The following is a 19417-nucleotide window of genomic DNA, read 5'->3' as shown; positions in this document are numbered from 1 at the left end:
CTCCGGCTCGGGAGCGGTCCCGCCGGGCGGGCGGGGGGCGGGAAGGGGGTTTCCAGGCGCGGGGGCGCGGCGCGGGCACCTCCCGCCGCCCGGAAGAGCCAGCCGGCCGGTTTCCTCCCGGCCCCCCCCCGGCCCGGGGCGGGGGGGAGACCCGACCCCCCTCGCCCCCCTCGCTCCCCTGTGCAGCGGGGCCTGCGGCTGCCACCACGCGTGGGCCCTGCCGGGCCGGGAGCGGCGGCTGGGGCGCGGCCTCGCCTCGTGCGAGCGGGCTGACCGCCGGGGCCGGCCCACCCGCGGCGGCGGGGCGTGGGGGCTGCCCGGCCGGCCTCGGCGTCCCGGTGGGGGCCGGGGGCTGCCGAGGGGCCGAGCGGAGCCCCGGCGGTGCCGGCTGGAAGGCGCTGCGGCTGCTTGCCGATCATAAAGTTGTACAAGCGAGATTTGCCGGCTGATGCTCTCGCCTCTCCTTGCTTAGATCTTCTCGAGAAAGTTGTGCAATGAAACGGGCCGCTTTTAAAAGAAAAATGGAAAGTAGAATTGTAGTCTGTTCCCGTTTAGGAGGCTGTAAATCTGCGGCAAACGGTTTAAGCTGTGCCCAATTCTCTCGGAGGCGGTGGGAGTTAGACACAGTCCGCAGTGCTTTAGCGAGCTGGGGTAGGCTCTGTTTTTTGCCTTTGTTCTTTTTGGAAGTGACATGGACGTGTTTCGCTGGAGGAGACCTGGGAAGCGTGTATTCCACTGGTATATTTAGCTTTACGTGTCTAATGTTGAGCACGGTAAATCTTAAAACTACCTGGAACTTCTAACCTGTGGAATTGCTGTTTCTAAAGGACCTTTCGATACATTGGAAGCAAAAGAGCTTCGCAGGGTCTTTGGTATTAGCTGAGAACATTTTAGGGTGGGAAGTGGAGCGAAGCCCTGTTACTTGTCGGGAGGCTTGGCTCAGGTGGAGCAGCCCTGGAATCGGGGCCCGCCGCTTGCATACAGATGCAGGCTGGCGACGTTCTGAGATGGAGTGAGACTTAAAATGCCGCGGCAGCCGGCCTGACCAAGCCCGATGGGTCGGTGGTTTGATGCTCGCTGGCCCGTTGTGGTGCAGAAAGCATCTCTGCCCTCTGCTCACCCAGAAACTCACTGCCCGTCCTGGTGTAGGTGGGCATGTTGCTGGTTTTTTGTGTTCAGTAAAAGCAATTAAGTAGCCAAATTGTTGCACGGATGCCATCTGTTTTTACTTTGTTTTCTATCACCCTGTTCATTCGGTTCGGGTGGTGAAAGTACACGGCCATTTCACGGTTTTAAAATTATTTGTGTTGATTAGCAATACCACAGATCCCTGGGCTTTAAACAGGAGACCTTTAGATAAAACCAGTTTTGCTAACTTCATTTTTATATGACTTATCAATATTGTAGAGGCATTATTCTGAGTCTTTGAAAGAACCTATAGCTCATTTTTGCTGCCAGGAGAATGTTCATTCCAGTAGTGTAATCGTCTTCAGAATGGGATGGTTTGAAAAAACTGGAAACAGAATTTCCAACTGATGGGATGTAAGTTTCTTGTCTAGGTGTATTTTACAATAAAAAAAAAGATCTTGAAGTGAAACTGTTACCAAAACTTTTAAAGTGTAATATTTTTACATATGCATTTTACTGTCAAGCCAAAAATTTTACTAATGATAGTAGTAGGGTTGTGGAGCAGTTAATTGGGTTTTGTTTCTCCTCAGGCAAAACCAGGTACGCTACTTTTTGAGTCTGGATTGCAGAGCGTTCACCGCTTGTAGCGCGAACACGACTGGGGCCTTAAATGCCTTGATACCTGCAGAGCTGGGGAGCTCGGAAGGTGCTGTGTATCTTCAGAGCTCCGGTGCGAGCCGGTTGCTAAAGGAGGAGGGAAGGCAGCGTGGCTCCGGTTCTGTAAAGATTCAGCTGTGATTAAACAGATTTCTGTAGCTGAGCAGGCTCAGTGAGTGTGATGTTCCCTGTTCTCTTTGCAAGAATGAATTCTCAACCTGCATCTTTCTGTAAATTACAGGGTTTTTCTTCAGTCTCTGCAAAAGTTATCCTGTCTGACAGGCTGTTGACACCTGCAGAAATAAGTGTAGAGGCTGTACGTTGCTGAAGATCCAGACAATTTGAGTTTTTAGGGTCTAGTTCAAATTATTAAACAGTCCATCTGCAGCGGTTAGTGGTACACAGACGTTGTCCTGGCGGTTGGCTGGATTCAGGATGCTTGTTACAACCTATGGCCGTTACGTTTCAGACAGCGAATGCAACATGCAGAGTTTGGGTGAGACTTGTGTGTTCTGTTTGCAGCATTGAAAGCAAAAGGCTTCTGTGAGGAGATCTCCAAGAATGTCTGTGCTTTATTTGGCCCCAGACAATGCTGAAATCAACTTAAAATTTCAGCGTGCTGAGAACGAGCTGGGCTTATGCCTGATTCAGTATGATGTTGAGTTACCAGCTGATGGCAGAACTTCATGACTTAGGGACTGGACTACAAGGGGCTGGAAGTGCATTGGTAGAGGGACTTGAATGGGACGGGGTTGGAAGTGCATTGGTAGAGGGACTTGAATGGGGCTTCACGGATAACAAACCGCTTTTGAGCAGCGTTGTGCACACAAGGTGTTGGAGTCAAGTTGTTTGAGGGTGGTGTTGGGGACTGGGAGCCTTGGCACTGGTTCGGTTCTTTCTCATGGAGTATTTGAGTGAAATGCTTCACTGCCTGTTCCTGTTTCCTTCTCTGCTTCGGGAAAAAAAAAAAGTCTTGAAACTTGCTTATTAACATGTAAGTTCTTGAAGTTAGAAAAAGTTTTTCTTCATTAAAGAAGGGTTGAAGTTAGTTTGGCTGTATCCCAGATTCTTCACTGCTGATAACTGTGCCAACAGTAAATCCGTCTGGATGAAATTCTCGAGGAGTGATCTGATGCCAGGATAAATATACACATAAATATTGTCTTCATGTTTATATGCGCAAACAAAATTTGATTAAACTTGGTGCTATTGGAGCTATAAGCCCTGCCCAAGCACCTCAGCTGAAGAAATCTTCCTGTGTGGTTTCGTTTCTGCAAGTCACAGATGGGCATGCAGGCTTTGCAGTCCTGCTTCTCCTTCTCCATCTCTATCCTCAGAAAAGGCAGATCGATCCACCCTTCTGGTGCCCGTGGTGGCCAGATACTGGTGGCTTTTCCATCATAAAATGGCTAAGCACATCTCTGAGAAATGAACTGCCTGTGGCCCTGGTGAAACTGGAGTTTGTGGGAGTAGGGATGTCAACACAGGGTTTGATCTAAATAATTCAGTCAAGTACATTCATGGTAAAAGTGCATAAGCCAGTTGGGTCAGTTTTTAATTCTCGGTTCCCGATGACAGGACAGAGCGTGGTGTTTAAGGATTGCGCTGCCTGTAAATGCCTGCTCTGTGCTCTCGTTGAGACTGCCATCCTGTCCTGCTTGTGTTAGAACGTGGTCCGGTTCTGCTTCTGCACCGGATGGAAGCTGTCCTGTTCATGTCAAACCAATTATGCTGCATCCCTGTACTTGGCGTAACACGGCTATAATTAGCGGGGCTGCTGGGGTTTTCCCACCGGTTCAGGATGTCAGTATGGCGTGAGAGTTCAGGGTACCAATCCAGTCCTTTCCGCGTGGTGCAGTACCTGCTGGGGACTGGGGCCCTGAGCTGAATGTCCCCTCATCTCATCCTTGTCTGTAGTGCTGCGTCGCTGTTTGTTTTACAGGTAAACTACTGGGTTTTTTCATGTAAAAATGTGGTATGTCAGCCGTGTCTTCTAGCCACTGGTTTTCCACAGGATTTCTAATTATCATCGGGAGTTACTCCTGACCGTCAAATTCAGCTGAAATTGGCCAGCAGATTCAGAATTTGACAGAGACAAAAAAAAGCTAGACATAGGTACATAGCACTGGTACAAAGCGTAGTCTCTTTGAGAAACAGAACTAAAATATACGTGGGAGGATCAGGTGTGTGCTGACACACCGCTCGGGAGCTGCCAGAACGGTGGGCGAGCAGGAGGTGCAGGGCTCGACTCGAGCATCGCGGGTTCAGGGCCCGGTTTGCGCTGCGGCCCCGAGCGAGTGATCTCGTCTGCTCTGTACCTGTGGCTTTTTCACCGTGGTTTCGTGTTCGATGATTCGTATAGTCAGGAGAACACACACAGAGTATTCTTCACAATATTTACCTGTTAATTCTGTTCTTTTCCAGTTCATTTTGGAAGTGGATAACTGCTCAGATTGCAAGAATAACAAGAGGTTTGTGCATTCTTAATTTTATAGTGATGTGATTTTCAGTTGTGTGTAGTTGTGAGTGCATCAAAGGCAGGCGGAGCAGGGCATACCAGATGTTTGCTCCCCATCCCACCTGTCTGTGCTGGGAGGTGCTCCTTTGCTTTCTCCGTCTGTCATGCTCTTTTTCAGCTTAATTATTTTTTAATTTTGAAGAAAATGCATTCATTCCCCGTTGGAACAACACCAAATTTTTGATACTCAGAGTTCCCCTTATGAAGAGTCTTCTCTCTCTATGTAATGATTAAATGGAAAATGGAGACTTGAACTTTTGTATTTTCATCTGACAGTTGTAAATCATGCCACTAAGTTTCAGTATATTACCATAAAGTAGATACTATCCCCTAATTGACATGGGTGATCTGGGACCAAGAGGTTAAAGTCGGGGTGAGGTTGGAGAAGGTGGCTGACAGTTCACTGCTGCCAAAAAGGGGAGGTTTTGCTTCTCTCCCCATCATTCCTTACCAGTATCTTCCCATCCGCTCCCTTTGCTGCTCCAGTTCCACTTGCTGACCTTGCAGGAAATTACCTCGTTTTGCTGGTTACAGTTCTGATGCTTTTGTTGGGTCAGATCAGAGGGTGGTCTGGAAAGCACCAGGGCTGGTGGGGAGTAGGCAATGTGAGCGCGTAGCTGGGGCAGGGAGGGAAGAGGTGGGTGTGAATGGAGCGAGACCGTGCTCTTTGACAGTGGTGGGTCGTTAGATTTGTTAAAGTCGTTCTGGGGGTGACATCCTCAGACTTGGACGAGCTTTGAAGATTGAAGTCTTCCTGAAGCTTGATATTTTCAGATTAAGGAGAAAGCAGCTGGCACAACAGTATGTGGAAGAAGTTTAAAATTTATTACTGCTTGTGTTATACTTGTTGTAGGTGTAGAGAACTCCTAGAGAATCGTTTTTTATAAGATACTCTTATTAATCTTGTAGTTGTTCCAGAACCTGTGGATGCTTCTCTAAGTGAAAACTTCAAAATTACTTATTTTGCCTCACATGAAACTTTTCATGACATTAAGCCCAAAGGTAGCAATTCTGGCTTGAGATGTGCATGAGCTCTTGGCATGGGAAGCGGAGATCATATTTTGGGGAGGGAAACTGTATGTTCAGCCCGTTCTTTTGCTCTTGCCCAAGTGTCTGCTGTTGAGCGTGGCTGGAGGTGGGCTCGTGCACTGAACAGATCTGAGGTCTTGCCTTGCCCCTCCTGGCTGGCAGGCTGCTGGCCAGCATGCTGCATCTGCTCCCGGTGCCTGGTAGATCAGCTCAGATTCCTGAAAGAGTCCTAAGAAACATGAGGTCTTCTGAAAAACTGTAACAGAGAACACGTCTTACACCTGGCAAGGCCTGGGGAAAGGGTGGTTTTGACCAATCAAATCCATCATTTGAACAGCAGTAAATAATGCTGTGTGCAGTACCTAGCGCAATGAGTCCCGGCGTTTGGATGCTGGTGAAATATAAATTTTTAGTCACTGAACGGCAGAAAGACTGAGGTTGGAAGGGCCTCTGGAGATCGTGGAGTCCAACCCTCTCCTTGAGCAGGGTCAGCTAGAGCAGGCTGCTAAGGACCATATACAGTCAGATCTTAAATGTCACCAATAACTGACTAACCAAAGAATAACAGTAAAATAAAAATTTTGGATTTCTAGTCCTGCATTTGTATCTGATTTCTTTTTTTTTTTTCTTTCAAATGCCTACTGCAGCTTTGTCTAAACTAACAGGTTCTGCAACAGATCAGGATCACCAGCTGCTTTGATCTCATAGTCCCTGTGCAAACAGAAAAGTCAATGATTATAGCAGAAGTAGCTATTCTTGATCCTGGACTCCGCCTGGGTTCAGCTGTGGGGTTGAAACATTGCATTTCCTATCAGAATTGAACCTTGCTTTGTCCTCTTCTTTGTCCTGCAATAGCAGTTATTAACCTCAGGTTTTGTTTTTTTGCCTTCCTTTGCCCCACACAGTGCTGAGAGCCCAGTTTGTAGGAGCCATGGAAGAGTCTTCCCAGCCCGCTAAGCCCCTGGAGATGAACCCTCACTCTCGCTTTATTATTGGCTCTGTGTCAGAGGATAACTCGGAAGACGAGACGAGCTCCTTGGTGAAACTTGATCTGCTAGAGGAGAAAGAGAGGTCTTTGTCGCCTGTGTCTGTCTGCTCGGATTCCCTTTCAGATCTAGGACTTCCTAATGCTCAAGATGGCCTGGCAAGCCATATGAGGTACGGCTAACATAGTACTCGGATTCAGTCTCCAGTCTTTTTACCCCAGCAATTCCAAAGATAATCCAAAGATTCAACTTTATATCGGGGTTTGGCCTCAAAAGTTTTTGTTGTGCCAAGACATCTTCTAGCATTCTGTTTCAAAATGACCTCTCGTATGTTTATCTGTACTGAAACCTTCTGTTTTCCTCTGGTTTTAATGGAATATCCGTGCCTGACTTCCTTAAGCGTTCGGACATCTTGGGTGTTCAGTGTTGAGTGAGCTTGCTTATGCTGCCTGTCGCTTGTCCTGGCTTGCAGGAAACTGAAGTGTGCTGACCGAGACCTTTAAAGTTTTCACTTTTGTATGTGTTTTAGATGGGCTGTGTTTGTTGAGAACAAAGACATGATTTGCTTATTTTGTCTTTGTCTGGGGTTTGGTGCTTTATGTGTAGCCAGAGAATTGGCAGGACCCCTGAGTAAGATCAGTGACTCTGTATCACTTGTAGTGTTTTTTGTTTTGGGTAGAGAAAGTTGTGTTGATAGTTAAAGAAAAGAATGGTATCCTGCAAAGTGGTGATAAGCCAAGGCTGAATATGGTAGCTGCTGCTTGCAGCTCGGGGAGAATGAGCTATGAAGTTGGGATTTTGAAATCGTGGTGTAAATATTTGCTTGTCAAAATGCCCCTTTATTTTTATGGCGTTACTGATTTGCATACCGCTAGCAGGATGTACCCACTGGCGTTTTCTCTGTTCCAGGTGTCTTACACTTTTCCGTGTGTGTACGTGTCACAGTTTCTTGGTGTCTGATCGGTCTCGCTGCACTCTTGCAAGTCCCCTGCATGTGTCTGCTGTATTGCAGGGGGGCTGGTGCCCAGACCTGTACGCAGTAGTGTACCCAAGGCCTTGTCAGTGCTGGCTGGGGTGAGGAGGTATGGCACCTGGGGAGCAGCAGTCAATGAGTGATCACCACGTTGAATATTCATAAAGTTATACGAAGTCCGGTGTTTGCACTTGACACTACTGAGTTGCAGCAGCCCATTTCAGGTTACTTTGCTGCCTTGTCAAATTCCTTTAGAATTAGATTCTTGATTCCAGAGCATCTTCAGTTGTTCCCAGTTTGGTGCTAAGCTCGTAACTGATAAATTTAAAAACATGTTAAACAGTGTTAGTGGCAGAGTGAATCCTTACCAAAGCCCCACGTCTTCCATCCTTCTAGTTTGACAGAGTGGTTGCTCACCGTCGTCTGAATTTCCAGCGACCCTGCAGCAGCCGTTTCACGCATACTTGTTTGATTTAGGAAAATGTAGTTTTGGCCAGTGTCAGAAGCCTGCCAAACATCCGAATTTACTGCAGCAATTGATAGTCCCCTGTTTGCAAGCCTTTTGAACGTGTTGGGAAAGGAAATGCATTTTTTGGTTTGGAAAGATTTGTCCTTCACATCTTCCAGCTGGATGTAGCTTACGACCTTTTTGTCTGCTAGTTCCGTACAAATCGCTCCGTGATTGATTGTTCTGGTGCCTTTCAGCCTCAGGTTCTCCCAGCAGATCTCCCAGTGGTCAGGACCGAGTCTAGAAGAGCTTCCTCTTGCTTTGCTCCTTCTGCCTGCCGTTTTGAAAGGTGTTGACCCATTCCAGGAACATACAGCACAGTCTGAATCCCACTATAGTTTTTACTGAACAATCCCTCGCTAGCTTTACTTTGTTGCTTTTGAAGAAATGGGTGGTTCCAAAAAGGCTGCTGGCTTTTACTGACCAGTAGTAGATATTTGTATGACCAGATAATCCTTTCAGTTTGTTCCTGTGTTTTGCTGGTTTCTCTGCTTGTGCAGATTAAGGAATTTTAGTCTGCCCTTTTAGTGGTGGTTCCCTTCCCACTACAGGGAGACAGCCTCTGAAAACAAATAGTCGCAGACTCTTTGGGTTGGGCAGATGGGGGACAGCAGTCTGTACTTTACAGGATTGTCGTGGTGATACTGATGGACGTGCTTAGCCAGCTGGCAGTAACACAACAAATAGAAAATCTTAATGCAAATGTAGAGGAAAGTACCTTTCCAGTGACTGCCAGCTACAATAGTTTGGCAGCACAAAAGGTAATTTTGAAGCAGGAAAAGATCTAGCCCTGGGACTGTATATATTTTAGGAACAGAAGGAACTGGATGAACACATAACCATTAGTGTGGAAACAGACAATAGGAGAGCAAGAAAATCAAGCAACTGCTAGGACACTGCCTGGCATCGGAGAGCAGTAATGCAATAGGTGTGCAACCTTGAGTACCTCTGTTGTAACATGCTTACTTTGGCAGCTCTCTTTTGAGGATACTTGACTTTCAGTTAAACTGGAGAGAAATGCCAATTCAAATAAAAGAAAGTTACAGCATTGTAGGCTGTTTTTCTAAGATAAACTAAGATGAATTGAAAGAGTTTTCCAGAATGGCAGTCCCTTTCATCAAAAGATTTCCAAATAATGTTTACAGTTGGAGAAACTGAGACAAAGACAAGTTCAACAACTTGCCTGAAGTCACTCTGTGACAGTGAATTAATGGAACACAGGTATTCTTGCTTCTGGCTTCCTTCTGGTAACCACAAAGGTACAACACGTTCTGAAATGACAAAGATAAATTCATGGAGAGTTCTGTAGAGTTCGACTAATGGGTCAAACAAGGTGCAGGTCCAGGGGAGCATACATTTTTGAAGAAGTTGCCAAAAATATTTCCATTTGCTGGTTAGTTTCACACAGCAAATTTTGGTCAGCTCAAGACAGAGATAGCTTGTATTTGAGGTGAGGGGCTTTGCTGCAGAGAAATCCTGCTCGGGGAACAGTTATGTCTAAAATGCAGAATTTAGTCAGCTGAAAAAGAGGTTGTGAGTGTACCTGAACTATCCTTTTACGTCTTCGTGGAGCATGTGAGCCTGTTGCTGTGATGGCTACAGAAAAGAGACTTCTTCTTCCAGCACAGGAGAGCTGGAAAGTAGGGTTGTCGGCCAGCTGATGAAGTTGTTTTTTTCCTCTCATACTTGAGGTCACTGAAGGTTAGACGGTAAAACTTCCCTTCTCCTCTGAACTCCATTTTGTTACTTTGTGGAGGATGACTGTAAGGCTGTCTAATCCATCCTATAATAGTCAGTGCCAGTGATCGCTTGTACCTTTTGTGCAGAAGCTGTTCCAGCACTGATCTTGACATCCCAAGCAGATTTTCACCCCTCCGAGGAGCACTGTCAGTATTAAAATGACTTTGATAAGTAGAAACGCTCTTCCTTGGCTACCAGCTCTCATGAACTGTCCTGTTCGTGCTGTTTTACAGCGAACGAACTCATTCTAGTAGAGGCCACATTAAATGTCTTTGTGAAAGATGCTCGAGCCTCTGCTGCCAGGATGGGCATCTCATGGCAGTCGTGCCTCGCGTCAGAGCTGCTCCTCTGGGAGCCTCTTTTCCTGTAGTCACAGGCATTGCTGCTTCCCTCTTGCTCTTAGACCCCTGAAAAGCAGCGCTGCGCTGTCGGTTCCTGAAGCATGGATGTTGCAGGAGACTGGCACGTGTTCGGTGCCTGAGGTTTGCAGGTCTCCCGCCTGAGCTGGAAAACATCGCTGAGGGCCTGATCATCAGCCGGGGCTGCGGCGTCGGATCGATGCATCCTGACCCAGGTGTGGGTGGTCTGTCTGCCAGCTCGTGTCTCTTCATTTGAGCATGCGGAGCGTGAGTGCGCTGTGTCCTTCCATCTATCACCTTATTGATCTTGTTAAGCGTTCATGCTGTTGCTAAAGACAGCCATGCTGGGACAGGCTGTACAGCGTAGGCTTCCAGGCCGCTGGAGATCTGTGAAGACCTCTGGTTGTGCCAGTTGGCTGCTGCTTTGGAGGACTGAGAAAGCCACGCTCTGATGATGAACTTTAAATTGATGCGGTACATCAGCGCTTAACAGAAAGTGTGTGTTGGAAGAGTAACCGTGCAGATTAAAATGTTCTGATTCTTTTCTTGCTTGTAGTTGTGCTTTATTTAAAGAGTGTCAGTAATAAAAATGATGTAAATGTCCTGCTCGCTCTGTTATAGCATCAAACATTGGAAACAAGTGTTTGTAAAGAAAATATTCTACTTGTGTACGGTCTGCATCAACCAAATTTCCTCTTTGTTGCATTTTGCACCTTTAGATAATAAAACCAAACATACTATATTTTCTTAATCTTTTTGCTTCCAGGCAGAATGGTGTTGTCTTCGAGTTCAGAGATTTCCATCAGCACTTCCAGCCGAAGGCAGTAGTCCTGTTGGTGGGATGCAGTTTTTGCTCGTTGTGTAGTGAGCTGTGAGACAGTTGCTATGCTCCTTTCTGAAGTTTTGGTAGTAAATTAAGAACCTTCTCTGGAAATACCACTTGGAAAGTACTTTGGGTCTGTTTGTTTTGTTTAATTAATTATTCTTTACTATTCCTAAATTTGATTCCTGGTTCAAAGGTGGTATCTTGTGTCAAATTCTTGTTTAAAATAGAATAAATCCTGCATGTCTTCTGGTATTTATACATCAGGGCTCTGGTTTCATAAGCGATGAAATGGGTGTACGAAGTCACCTGGCAATCCACTTGCATCAACTGAAAGGCAGATTTTTGGAAGCAGCTGAGCTGTTACCTCTGATCTTAAGCCCACAGAGACTTTAGCCCTTGGCATCTAACAGTATTTGGAGTTCTCAGTAAATAGTCTCAATAAATTATTGAGATGGTCAGGAAGAACTAATAATCTATTAAAGTAGTTTTGGAAGAACAGCTCAATTTTGGTCTGGACAGTAGTCTTTTGAGTACACCCAGCCTGGCACCAGGACAGGGTGCCTGCTTAGGAATTGTTCTTAGAGTGATTCCACAGAGTAGTAAAAGAAATAAATGATCCTTATGAGCTGGTTTTGAATTAGAAAAAAATCCTTTCCAGTCTGTTTGTGGTTAGAAGATTACACTATAGGGCATTAATCTTGTAGAATTGCAAGTGCCACTGTACTTTTATGCACAAATATGTACACAGAAGTACAAGTCTGCTTTCGTCTCTGCAAGGCTGATGCTCCCACTGCTGTGCCCGAGACTGGCGCAGCCGCGTCAGGAGGGATTGCTGCTTGGCTGAACTGATCCCTTCCCGTTGCAGGCTGCTTGCTGCCTAGTCCTGGCTGTGGGGCTCCTCCTCTTGCTCCGCTGTCTGCGCCATCGGTTGCCATGGTGCTGCTGAGGTTTTGGCGTAGGGCGACATGCACGGGTTTGCATCTCGTGGACCAGAAGGCCGTTGATGGAACTGGAACTGCATGCTGCTCGCCGAGACGTTTTCCTTTGCGTATGCTCGCTTGCTGTTGGCTCAGCAGATAGGGGAGAGCGATACTGTTGCGTGTTCCTGCAAGTTACTGAAATAAAGCTGTGCATCTTTGAGGATCCCCTGCCAGAACAAAGGATTAGCTCCCTTTTGTTACCACTACTGCCAGCGAGTGGTGGTGTGATTTATATTTTGAACTTCATCCACCTGGAGTGAGGGATTTACTCCTGTATCTGTCAAAAAAGAAGCTTCTAAGGTGTTGTGGGTTCCTGGCTGTTTCTGGTTACACCGATAACCTGTGAATTGGAACTTGCTGCTCTGTTTAGTGAACAAATACACTTTAAAAGACTTTTCATCTGCATACCTCTCAAAAGTACCGTTCTTCTTATTGTGATGTAGCAGATATTTTACTCCCTCTGTCCTCAGTTAACATGGAAAATGTCGTCTCTAAGTTCAGTAATTTGTAGGGAGATTTTGCAAAGATTTACTGACTGGGATACCCCAGCAGGCAGGGACAGTGTTTCCCACTTGCTTACTTATCTGATATTTCTAATTGAAAAGATAACCAAGTACACTTTGTCCCTATCAGAATACTTTAGGGCCCCCTCCTGTGTTTTGCTGAATGCCCTCGCTTTTCACCCAGACTGGGACAAGTAGCAGAGGCATTCAAAGACAAATGGTTTTGCAGAATCCCCTCGCAGCCTAGCGCTTGTATCTTCAGTGGCTGCAGGAGAAGCTGTGAAGGAGTGGAGGCTTGCAACAGAGCCGGGGAAAGAGGAAGCATCATTGAACCTGTTTAAGGTAGGGAACGCAAAGAATCGCCAGGCTAGGGAACAGCTTGCATCTCTTGACTCCGTATCGTAACTCCGTCTATAAGACTGGTCGCTGAAATGGGCTGCACCGTGCTTTCTGTACAGGATTCACTTACATGAGGCAGAAACTCTTTCAGTGGTAAGTTTTATTCAAAACTCCCCCACCTACCCCCTTAATTCTGGTTGTTAAGAAAGATACATTCGTTCACACGGATCACATCTATTCAACACTTGAGCCTTGTCAGAGGGCACTGGGAGGGCTCCTTGCTAAAGACTTCAGTTCTGCTCTCTTCTTAGTTGCTGAACTGTCTTTTACTGCTGTTGTTACTAACTTTTATCTTGGTGGCAGGGCTTGACCTGGAGAGTGTTAGGCTGTTCCTGCAGGAACATGTGGAATTTTGTGCTTCATGGGGGTGGAAAAGTAGAGATCTTTCAGTACTTTGTGCTTCTAGGAACTGGAGTGTGGATATCGGTTCAGTTTAAATTTTGCTATGTATTTGGATTGACTTTTGGATTTTACTGGGTATTTTTGAGGGGTGAAAATTTGGTGCCATGGGTCTAAGCGGGAAGGACATGATGAAGAAATGGGTTCTGAAAGATAAACTTGAAGGAGAAGGAAGGGGCTCGCAGTGTGCAGGAGGCTGGAGGCTTGTCGAGCATAAGACTTGTGAAGTTCAGTGCAGAATACCTTGGCAGGAACAGTCGGAGGGAATGGGGTGTGCTGAAGAGCCTCAGGAGCAAAGTGGTTTTGATCATAAGCGTGTGTGATCTGGAGGAGCTCGGTGAGCTTCACATCATCAGATTCTCTCCCATAGGAACATCTGTGATGTTGCTTTGGACCTCTGAGGGAACCCCAGTGTGCATCCTGTGGGTATGGTCCAGTTTAAACTGCCTGTGGCGTGGCAGGTAAAAAGCCAGGTGTGTGGTCTGGGAGAAGAAAATATCTGACAGACGAGTGTCCCAGCCCTTAAAGTCTGCATCCATGGCAGCTGTTGGTACTTGGTTGTCTGAGAGGAATCCTGGTGGCTTGGGGCACCTTGGGCTCTGTGGTTTTGGAACCAAAATTATTGTTTTAGCTGAAGACCTGCCTTGATGGCTGTTCAAATTCTGCGTTAGCATGACAGTGAAGTTGTTTAGCCAGGGAGTAGGGAGAGGGCTGTTTTTGTTTTTTGTGCTGCATCCTTTATTTAATTTCTTGAAATCCGTCAGCTCAGTCCTTTGTCAGAGCCAGTTGAGTTCCAGGTTGGTTTTTTTTTTTGATTTATAGCTTGAGGCACTGATTGCTGGCAGTGCCTGCGTTCAGGCCAGCTGTTCTGTCCCTTTAAAATCGCGGGCAAAAACTGTCTTTGAATAAGTCCACATTGCTGCCTACTGGTGCCTGTAACCCGAGACATAGCGAACCCTGTATCCAGCTGCAGAATTCTGCGCTGCTTGCTGGGCTAGAGGTGTACTTGCTCTTTCTCTCTGCATTTTTGTGAAATAGGTTACAAGGGCAGATCTAAAACCGGAGCAGATCTTACGGATGCTTCAACTGGCTTGAGTCTTACCACCCAGATCAGATACACGTTCACATCCACGCTTACATATTTACAAAACATAAAGCCCAAACTGGTGATGAGAGCTGCCCTCTCTCTACACCCTTTACAGGCCTAATCCGGAGGGGGCGAGAAAAAAAATCCTTTCTCGGGGGAGCGTGTGTGTGTGTGTGTGTGTGTGTGCTGCAGTCTCCTTAAGGCTGCCTTTCAAACCAGCCAGCTAATGCATCGCTGCCTTTGGAATAAACGGCTACGTCACCGATAGCACTTGGCATGTTGCAGTGCTGGGATCAATGCAGGCTCCTGGCTGCGATGTGCGTCAGGTACGTGTCTGTAACGAATGCCTTTTTGTCTGGGTGGGTAGAAGAGAACCGTGCAGGCTTTCCTTTTGTCTAACAGCAGGCCTAGGGTCTAGAGAGGGGGATGGTTTTCATATGATGTTTGCCGTTGGGTTCTGAGCAGTATCGTGTTTAGGAAACGAGCTTTGCAGTGTGTGGTGCTGGTAAGTACTGTATCGGCGTGAGGCAGGCCTGGGTAGCCTGTTTTTCTAGGGCTGTTGCAGCAAATCATGTCCGTTGATTTCATAGCAGCGGATGCAGCTGGTAGAAGGCACGATGAGTATTTTTAACTGGTGCTGAAGCTGCTCGTCTAACATCAAGCTGTGTGTACGTGTAGGATTTGTTTCCTTGCAGCTACAGTGGTCAGAAACTGGTTGGACCGGGGGCTGTGGGTGGGGATTTTTGAAGCACAGGCCAATATTTGGGAACCGTTTTCACAAAACCCAAAAAATAAAATTTTGGTTATACTGTGTATAAATTTTAGTCTTGAATCAGGATCAGAAACTGAGGAAATCTAATGGAACCATAGATCATGGAAGTATTTTATTTTGAGAACAGTGGAATGTACGATTTTCTATATGAAATACATATCCAGTGGAGTTACTGAACGTCTGTTGGGCGTTGTTGGTCTTACGTAGTGATGACCAGAAGAGGAAGTGACCCGTGGAGTCTGTAGGTTCACGATTCTCTGTCCTCACGATGGCTTGTTTGGAGCTGCTGAAACGGTGGGTTTGTGGTAGCCTCCCTGCAGAGATGAAGGGAAGCAGGAGCCTGGGGAACCTGGGAGAGCCGACTGCCGTGGCCGGAGTCGTGTGTGCTAGGGCATGGGGGGTGGGACCCGGAGCGCGCTCGGGCGGGCTGGGAGCGGGGCTGCGTACCACTGGGTGAGCCTTCCCTGTGGCAAGAGGCCTCTCCAGATGGAGCTGGTGCTGGACAATATTTCAAGACAAATTACTTTTTCTTACATACTTCTGCTTTAAAATGAATTAAATTTCTGTTGTACTTCGTAGCTGGGTAGTTTGAGTAGCTCTTCAAAGAGGAAACAGGCTGAGAGGTGAGAGGGGCATTTAGTTATTAGGTAGATAGATAATGCTGGGGATTTTTGCTTGTTCACACTGTGTTCTTTCCCTGGTATCTCTTGTCTCTGGTGTCTGGTGAAGATTTGTCTCCAGTGTGACTGCCTGTTTCACTGCCACAGTGTGTCGCTGTCCCCTTTGCCCTTCTGCTGACAATGCTTGAAGAAATTGGATCCGCACAGAATTGTTTGCCCGCGCTTTATCAGACGCACGGCACTTGCTGTCGGTGGTCTCTCACGTTGCCTGTGCTATTCTTAGTTCCCTGTCTCCTGCAGTGACCTCGCCTTGCCCCTCAGGCCTCAAGGTTGCGTACTGTCATCATGTTGGTGTGACACTTTTCTTCTGGGTACTTGTTCCTTTTTTTGAGTGATGCCCTCCTGGGTGATGGCGTGGCGTTTGCTCTCGTAATGCGTGTGTGTCAAGTAAAAGCTGTGCTACCTGGATATGGCCCTACACCAGGACAGACCCAAACGTCCTCAAAGTGAAAAATGTAATCCAGTTGCTGTGTCTAGCTCCAGTCCAGGTTTGATCATCACTGTGTTGCTGCAGTCGTTGCCCTTGCTCATTCTGAGGGAGCTGGGCTTGTTCAGCCTGGAGAAGAGAAGGCTGCGAGGGGACCCAACATATGCTTACAAATATCTGCAGGGTGGGTGTCAGGAGGATGGGGCCAGACTCTTTCCAGTGGTGCCCAGCGACAGGACAAGGGGCAACGGGCACAAACTGAAGCAGAGGAAGCTCCAGCTGAACCCGAGGAAGAACTTCTTCCCTCTGAGGGTGACGGAGCCCTGGCCCAGGCTGCCCAGGGAGGCTGTGGAGTCTCCTTCTCTGGAGATATTCCAGCCCCGCCTGGCCGCGGTGCTGTGCAGCCTGCTCTGGGTGACCCTGCTTGGGCAGGGGGTTGGGCTGGGTGACCCACAGAGGTCCCTTCCAACCCCTACCATGCTGGGATTCTGTGATTCTTCCCCCACCTCCAAATTCGCAAGTGATGTTTTTTGCACGTGCCTGATGCTGAGTAACCATTCTTCCTTTCTCCAGGGATGTTATTGGACCCTGCAGTGCTGCAGCACTTTGCTTGTGAGGGGATTTATACTTCCAGCACTTGAAGTGATCTCATCTCTGTTTTATAGGTGGAGAAACAGTGTGGCACAGAAAACTGGAGTGACTTGTCCAGGGTCTCCCAGCTTCCAGGCTGGTGTCTGGATCCCCACTGCGCTCTGTGTGCCTGCACAAACTGAGCCTCTGACTTCTCCGCAGCCCTGGAAACGCTTGCCTTGCCACCTCCCCACCCACCATGACAGCCTAATATTAAATCCTACACGCTGATTGAATTATTTGGGCAAACGTAGTTGCTCCTTTGCTCTGGCAAAGCTGGGGGCTGAGGAGGTGCTTTCCTGCTCCCGGTGCAGGGTGCAGGCGGCGGTGCTGGGTTCCTCTGGGTGCTGACGGAATGCCTGGGTTTGCTGTGCAGCCTCCGCTTCCGTGCGTGGCCTGCACGGCGGGCAGCGTGAACAGGGCTGGCCGTGGCCGCGACCGGCTGCTGTGTGTTGCGTGGCTGTGACCGTGGCTGCGGCCGGCCGGCCGCTGTGCATCGCGTCGCGTGGCTCTGCGTGAAGCCTCCTTACGTAACCCGCAGATCATTTTCTCTCTTTCCTAATCAGCGCTCTCCTCTGAGTGCGGGAGGGCGAAGCTGCTCCCTTCGCTGTGCACGCTGCGTCACAGGAAGAGCGGCTGGGGGAGAGGGGTGGCGGAAAGCAAGGGACAAAGGTTAAAAGATTGAAGCAATCGGGGAAAGTGCCACTGCTTCAAGGAGAATCGCTCGAGCGCAGGTGGCTCTTTGCAGCTTTCTCCTGCTGGCTTTTGAGCTGCGGTACTGAAAAAAAAATGAAATAGCAGCAGCTGCGCTAGCCGAGTCGTAAGCAAGCCCGAGATCTGTTAATTCCTTCACTGAGCCAGCATGGAGGATTCTGCAGAGCAGAGTCAGGAAATGAGATACCACATGCTGCAGAGGTAAGAATTACAGATCTGCTTGTCTCCTGGTAGCAGCAGCCGTCTCGGACTGAGGCAGTTGGGCACTCGGTACTGGAAATGCGTACTGATATTTTTCCATGTTAATTTTATCCTCTGAAACCTCACCAGTTACTGTGAGGTATCCGTGCAGGCAGTCTGTAAGAAAGATGCTAGAATACATTTTCTTTGGGGAATCAGTGTTAAAAGAGTTTGAGATTCTGCACAACTTCTAAGCTCTATAAACTGAAGGATAGATGAGCATTTTGAAAGTTCCTAAGTAAAAAAACACTGCAGTTATGACCTGGTGGTTAATAGGGATGGTTGCTGCTAACTCAGCATTTATTCTGTTTTGTTTAGAGCTTGGTGTTCTTTCTTCCTTGCTGCCCAACTTCTACCTCATCTTACCCTGCAGAAAGAAAAAATCTCTCCTGTTCTGGTTATAATGTGCAGCCTGGGGTTGTTAGTAAATAAATGTCATGTTCTTGGTGTGCTTACTGTGACAAATTAAATGGAACTATACTTGCGTATAAACAAGTGTTTGTGCTTTATTCTGGGTGGTGACCCTCTGGTTTTGTTGACTTTTTATCTCTAACAGTATCTTCGTGTCTGTAGTGATTTCAGCTTGGCAGGATAGTTCAGGTTCATATGTGTTCACAGATTCTAGCCCCAAGATTTTAATCTTTTTCCTATTTTTGTTGTGACGGCTCTCGATAAACCTGTCTCACTCGTTGGACCGTGCTCCTTCCTGGCCGTGCTGTAGATTCTGACCCTCTTTAAATACACAAATTTAGTAGAAATTCAGCCTGAACGACACCTTTTCTCCTTTTCTTGCCTGTTGGCTCCTGTCCTTGCGTTCCTGGGCTGAGATTGTCACAGAGCAATTGTGGACGGCTGCTGACAGGGACAAGTTCCAAGTTCAGTGGCGCTGTCTGTCTCTGAAAGTGCGGCTCGCTGGAAGAAGGGAAGCATGCAGGCGAAGAACCTCCCCGCGCTGGACTTGGACTCATGCCCTTCCCTGGATATTAGCTAGCAGCCCTTCCTTGAGACAAGCGAGTAGACTGGGTGTACCTTGGTCTGGCCTCGTACAGCTGTTTATATGTCCCAGAATAGTACTGGGAGATAGGCAGCTGGTTTTTTTAGCATTCTTTAAAATCACCCTACTGTTCTTGTTTTTCCTGTTGCCTTTACTTCTCCTGCTCTTTTCTTTATGGATTGCTTCAAAGTCTCTTTCACTGTGCTTAGAACAGGTTTTCACCTCCTGGTTAAGCTCAACATTTGCAAGACTAACTTGAAGTTCTCCACCAGCATGGCCACTCGTCATGGGAATATCTCACGTGGGAGAGAAAGATTGATGTGTTAACGCAGAGCACAGGATCTGAATTTCAAGTGCTGTAAATATGCTTGCTTGCTGTTCTGGAAATGCTCACAAAGTCAGGGTTGTGCCGCAGGAGGACGTCGCAGCCGGAGCAGCCGGTGTGCCCGACGGCGGGGAGGCAGGGAAGGACCCGCTCGTCCTGCGCGTGGTGGATAAACGTGTCTTTATGGTCAGAGCTGGGCACTGGTCTTGCCTTACCTGCAAGATGGCCTTTCATTCGAGCGCAGTTCTTGGTTGGTTGTACCAGGATTTGGCACATCCCGTTTTGGATAGGTTGTGCCAGATGGTGAGGGCCACGGTCCTTTCTGTCGGTGTGTGCTGCGGAGCGCAGTGAGGTCTGTGTTAGTACCGTGGTCACTCAGAGGAAAGATGGGCAAGAGAAGAATCTCGATTTAAACCAGGTGCTAGCTACGGTTCGTTCAGGGCTTCTTTCACTAGCAAATTTTTTATTCAGAATAGTGGTCTGTGGTGTTACTGTGCTCCTGAGGAAGGGTTAAGGAGGGTCTGCGTTCCAGATGAATAAATC

The 19417-nt window shown here is 47.6% G+C and overlaps 1 protein-coding gene across 7 annotated transcripts in view; it reads left to right on the top strand.

The window, feature by feature from the left end:
• ACACA (acetyl-CoA carboxylase alpha) overlaps window positions 1-19417 on the top strand; it is a 144227-nt gene that overhangs the window by 2758 nt on the left and 122052 nt on the right. For 3 of the 7 annotated variants that reach the window (XR_012765895.1, XM_075439870.1, XM_075439875.1), the window contains exons 1-2: window positions 4214-4256; window positions 6238-6490. Coding sequence is in view for 6 of the 7 variants with exons in the window: in XM_075439870.1 (XP_075295985.1) it covers window positions 6264-6490 (227 nt within the window). In the remaining variant the exon portion in view is untranslated. Of the gene's footprint in view, window positions 1-4209; window positions 4257-6237; window positions 6491-14351; window positions 14419-16636; window positions 17517-19417 lie in introns of those variants that run through there. The other 4 variants (XM_075439874.1, XM_075439873.1, XM_075439871.1 and 1 more) reach the window with 3 other exon arrangements.

This window comes from Opisthocomus hoazin, chromosome 20 (genome assembly GCF_030867145.1).
Source record: "Opisthocomus hoazin isolate bOpiHoa1 chromosome 20, bOpiHoa1.hap1, whole genome shotgun sequence".
In the NCBI taxonomy this organism is placed as follows: Eukaryota; Metazoa; Chordata; class Aves; order Opisthocomiformes; family Opisthocomidae; genus Opisthocomus; species Opisthocomus hoazin.
The sequence above is the reverse complement of the archived record's forward strand: the minus strand, read 5'-3'. Positions and strand labels throughout refer to the sequence as shown.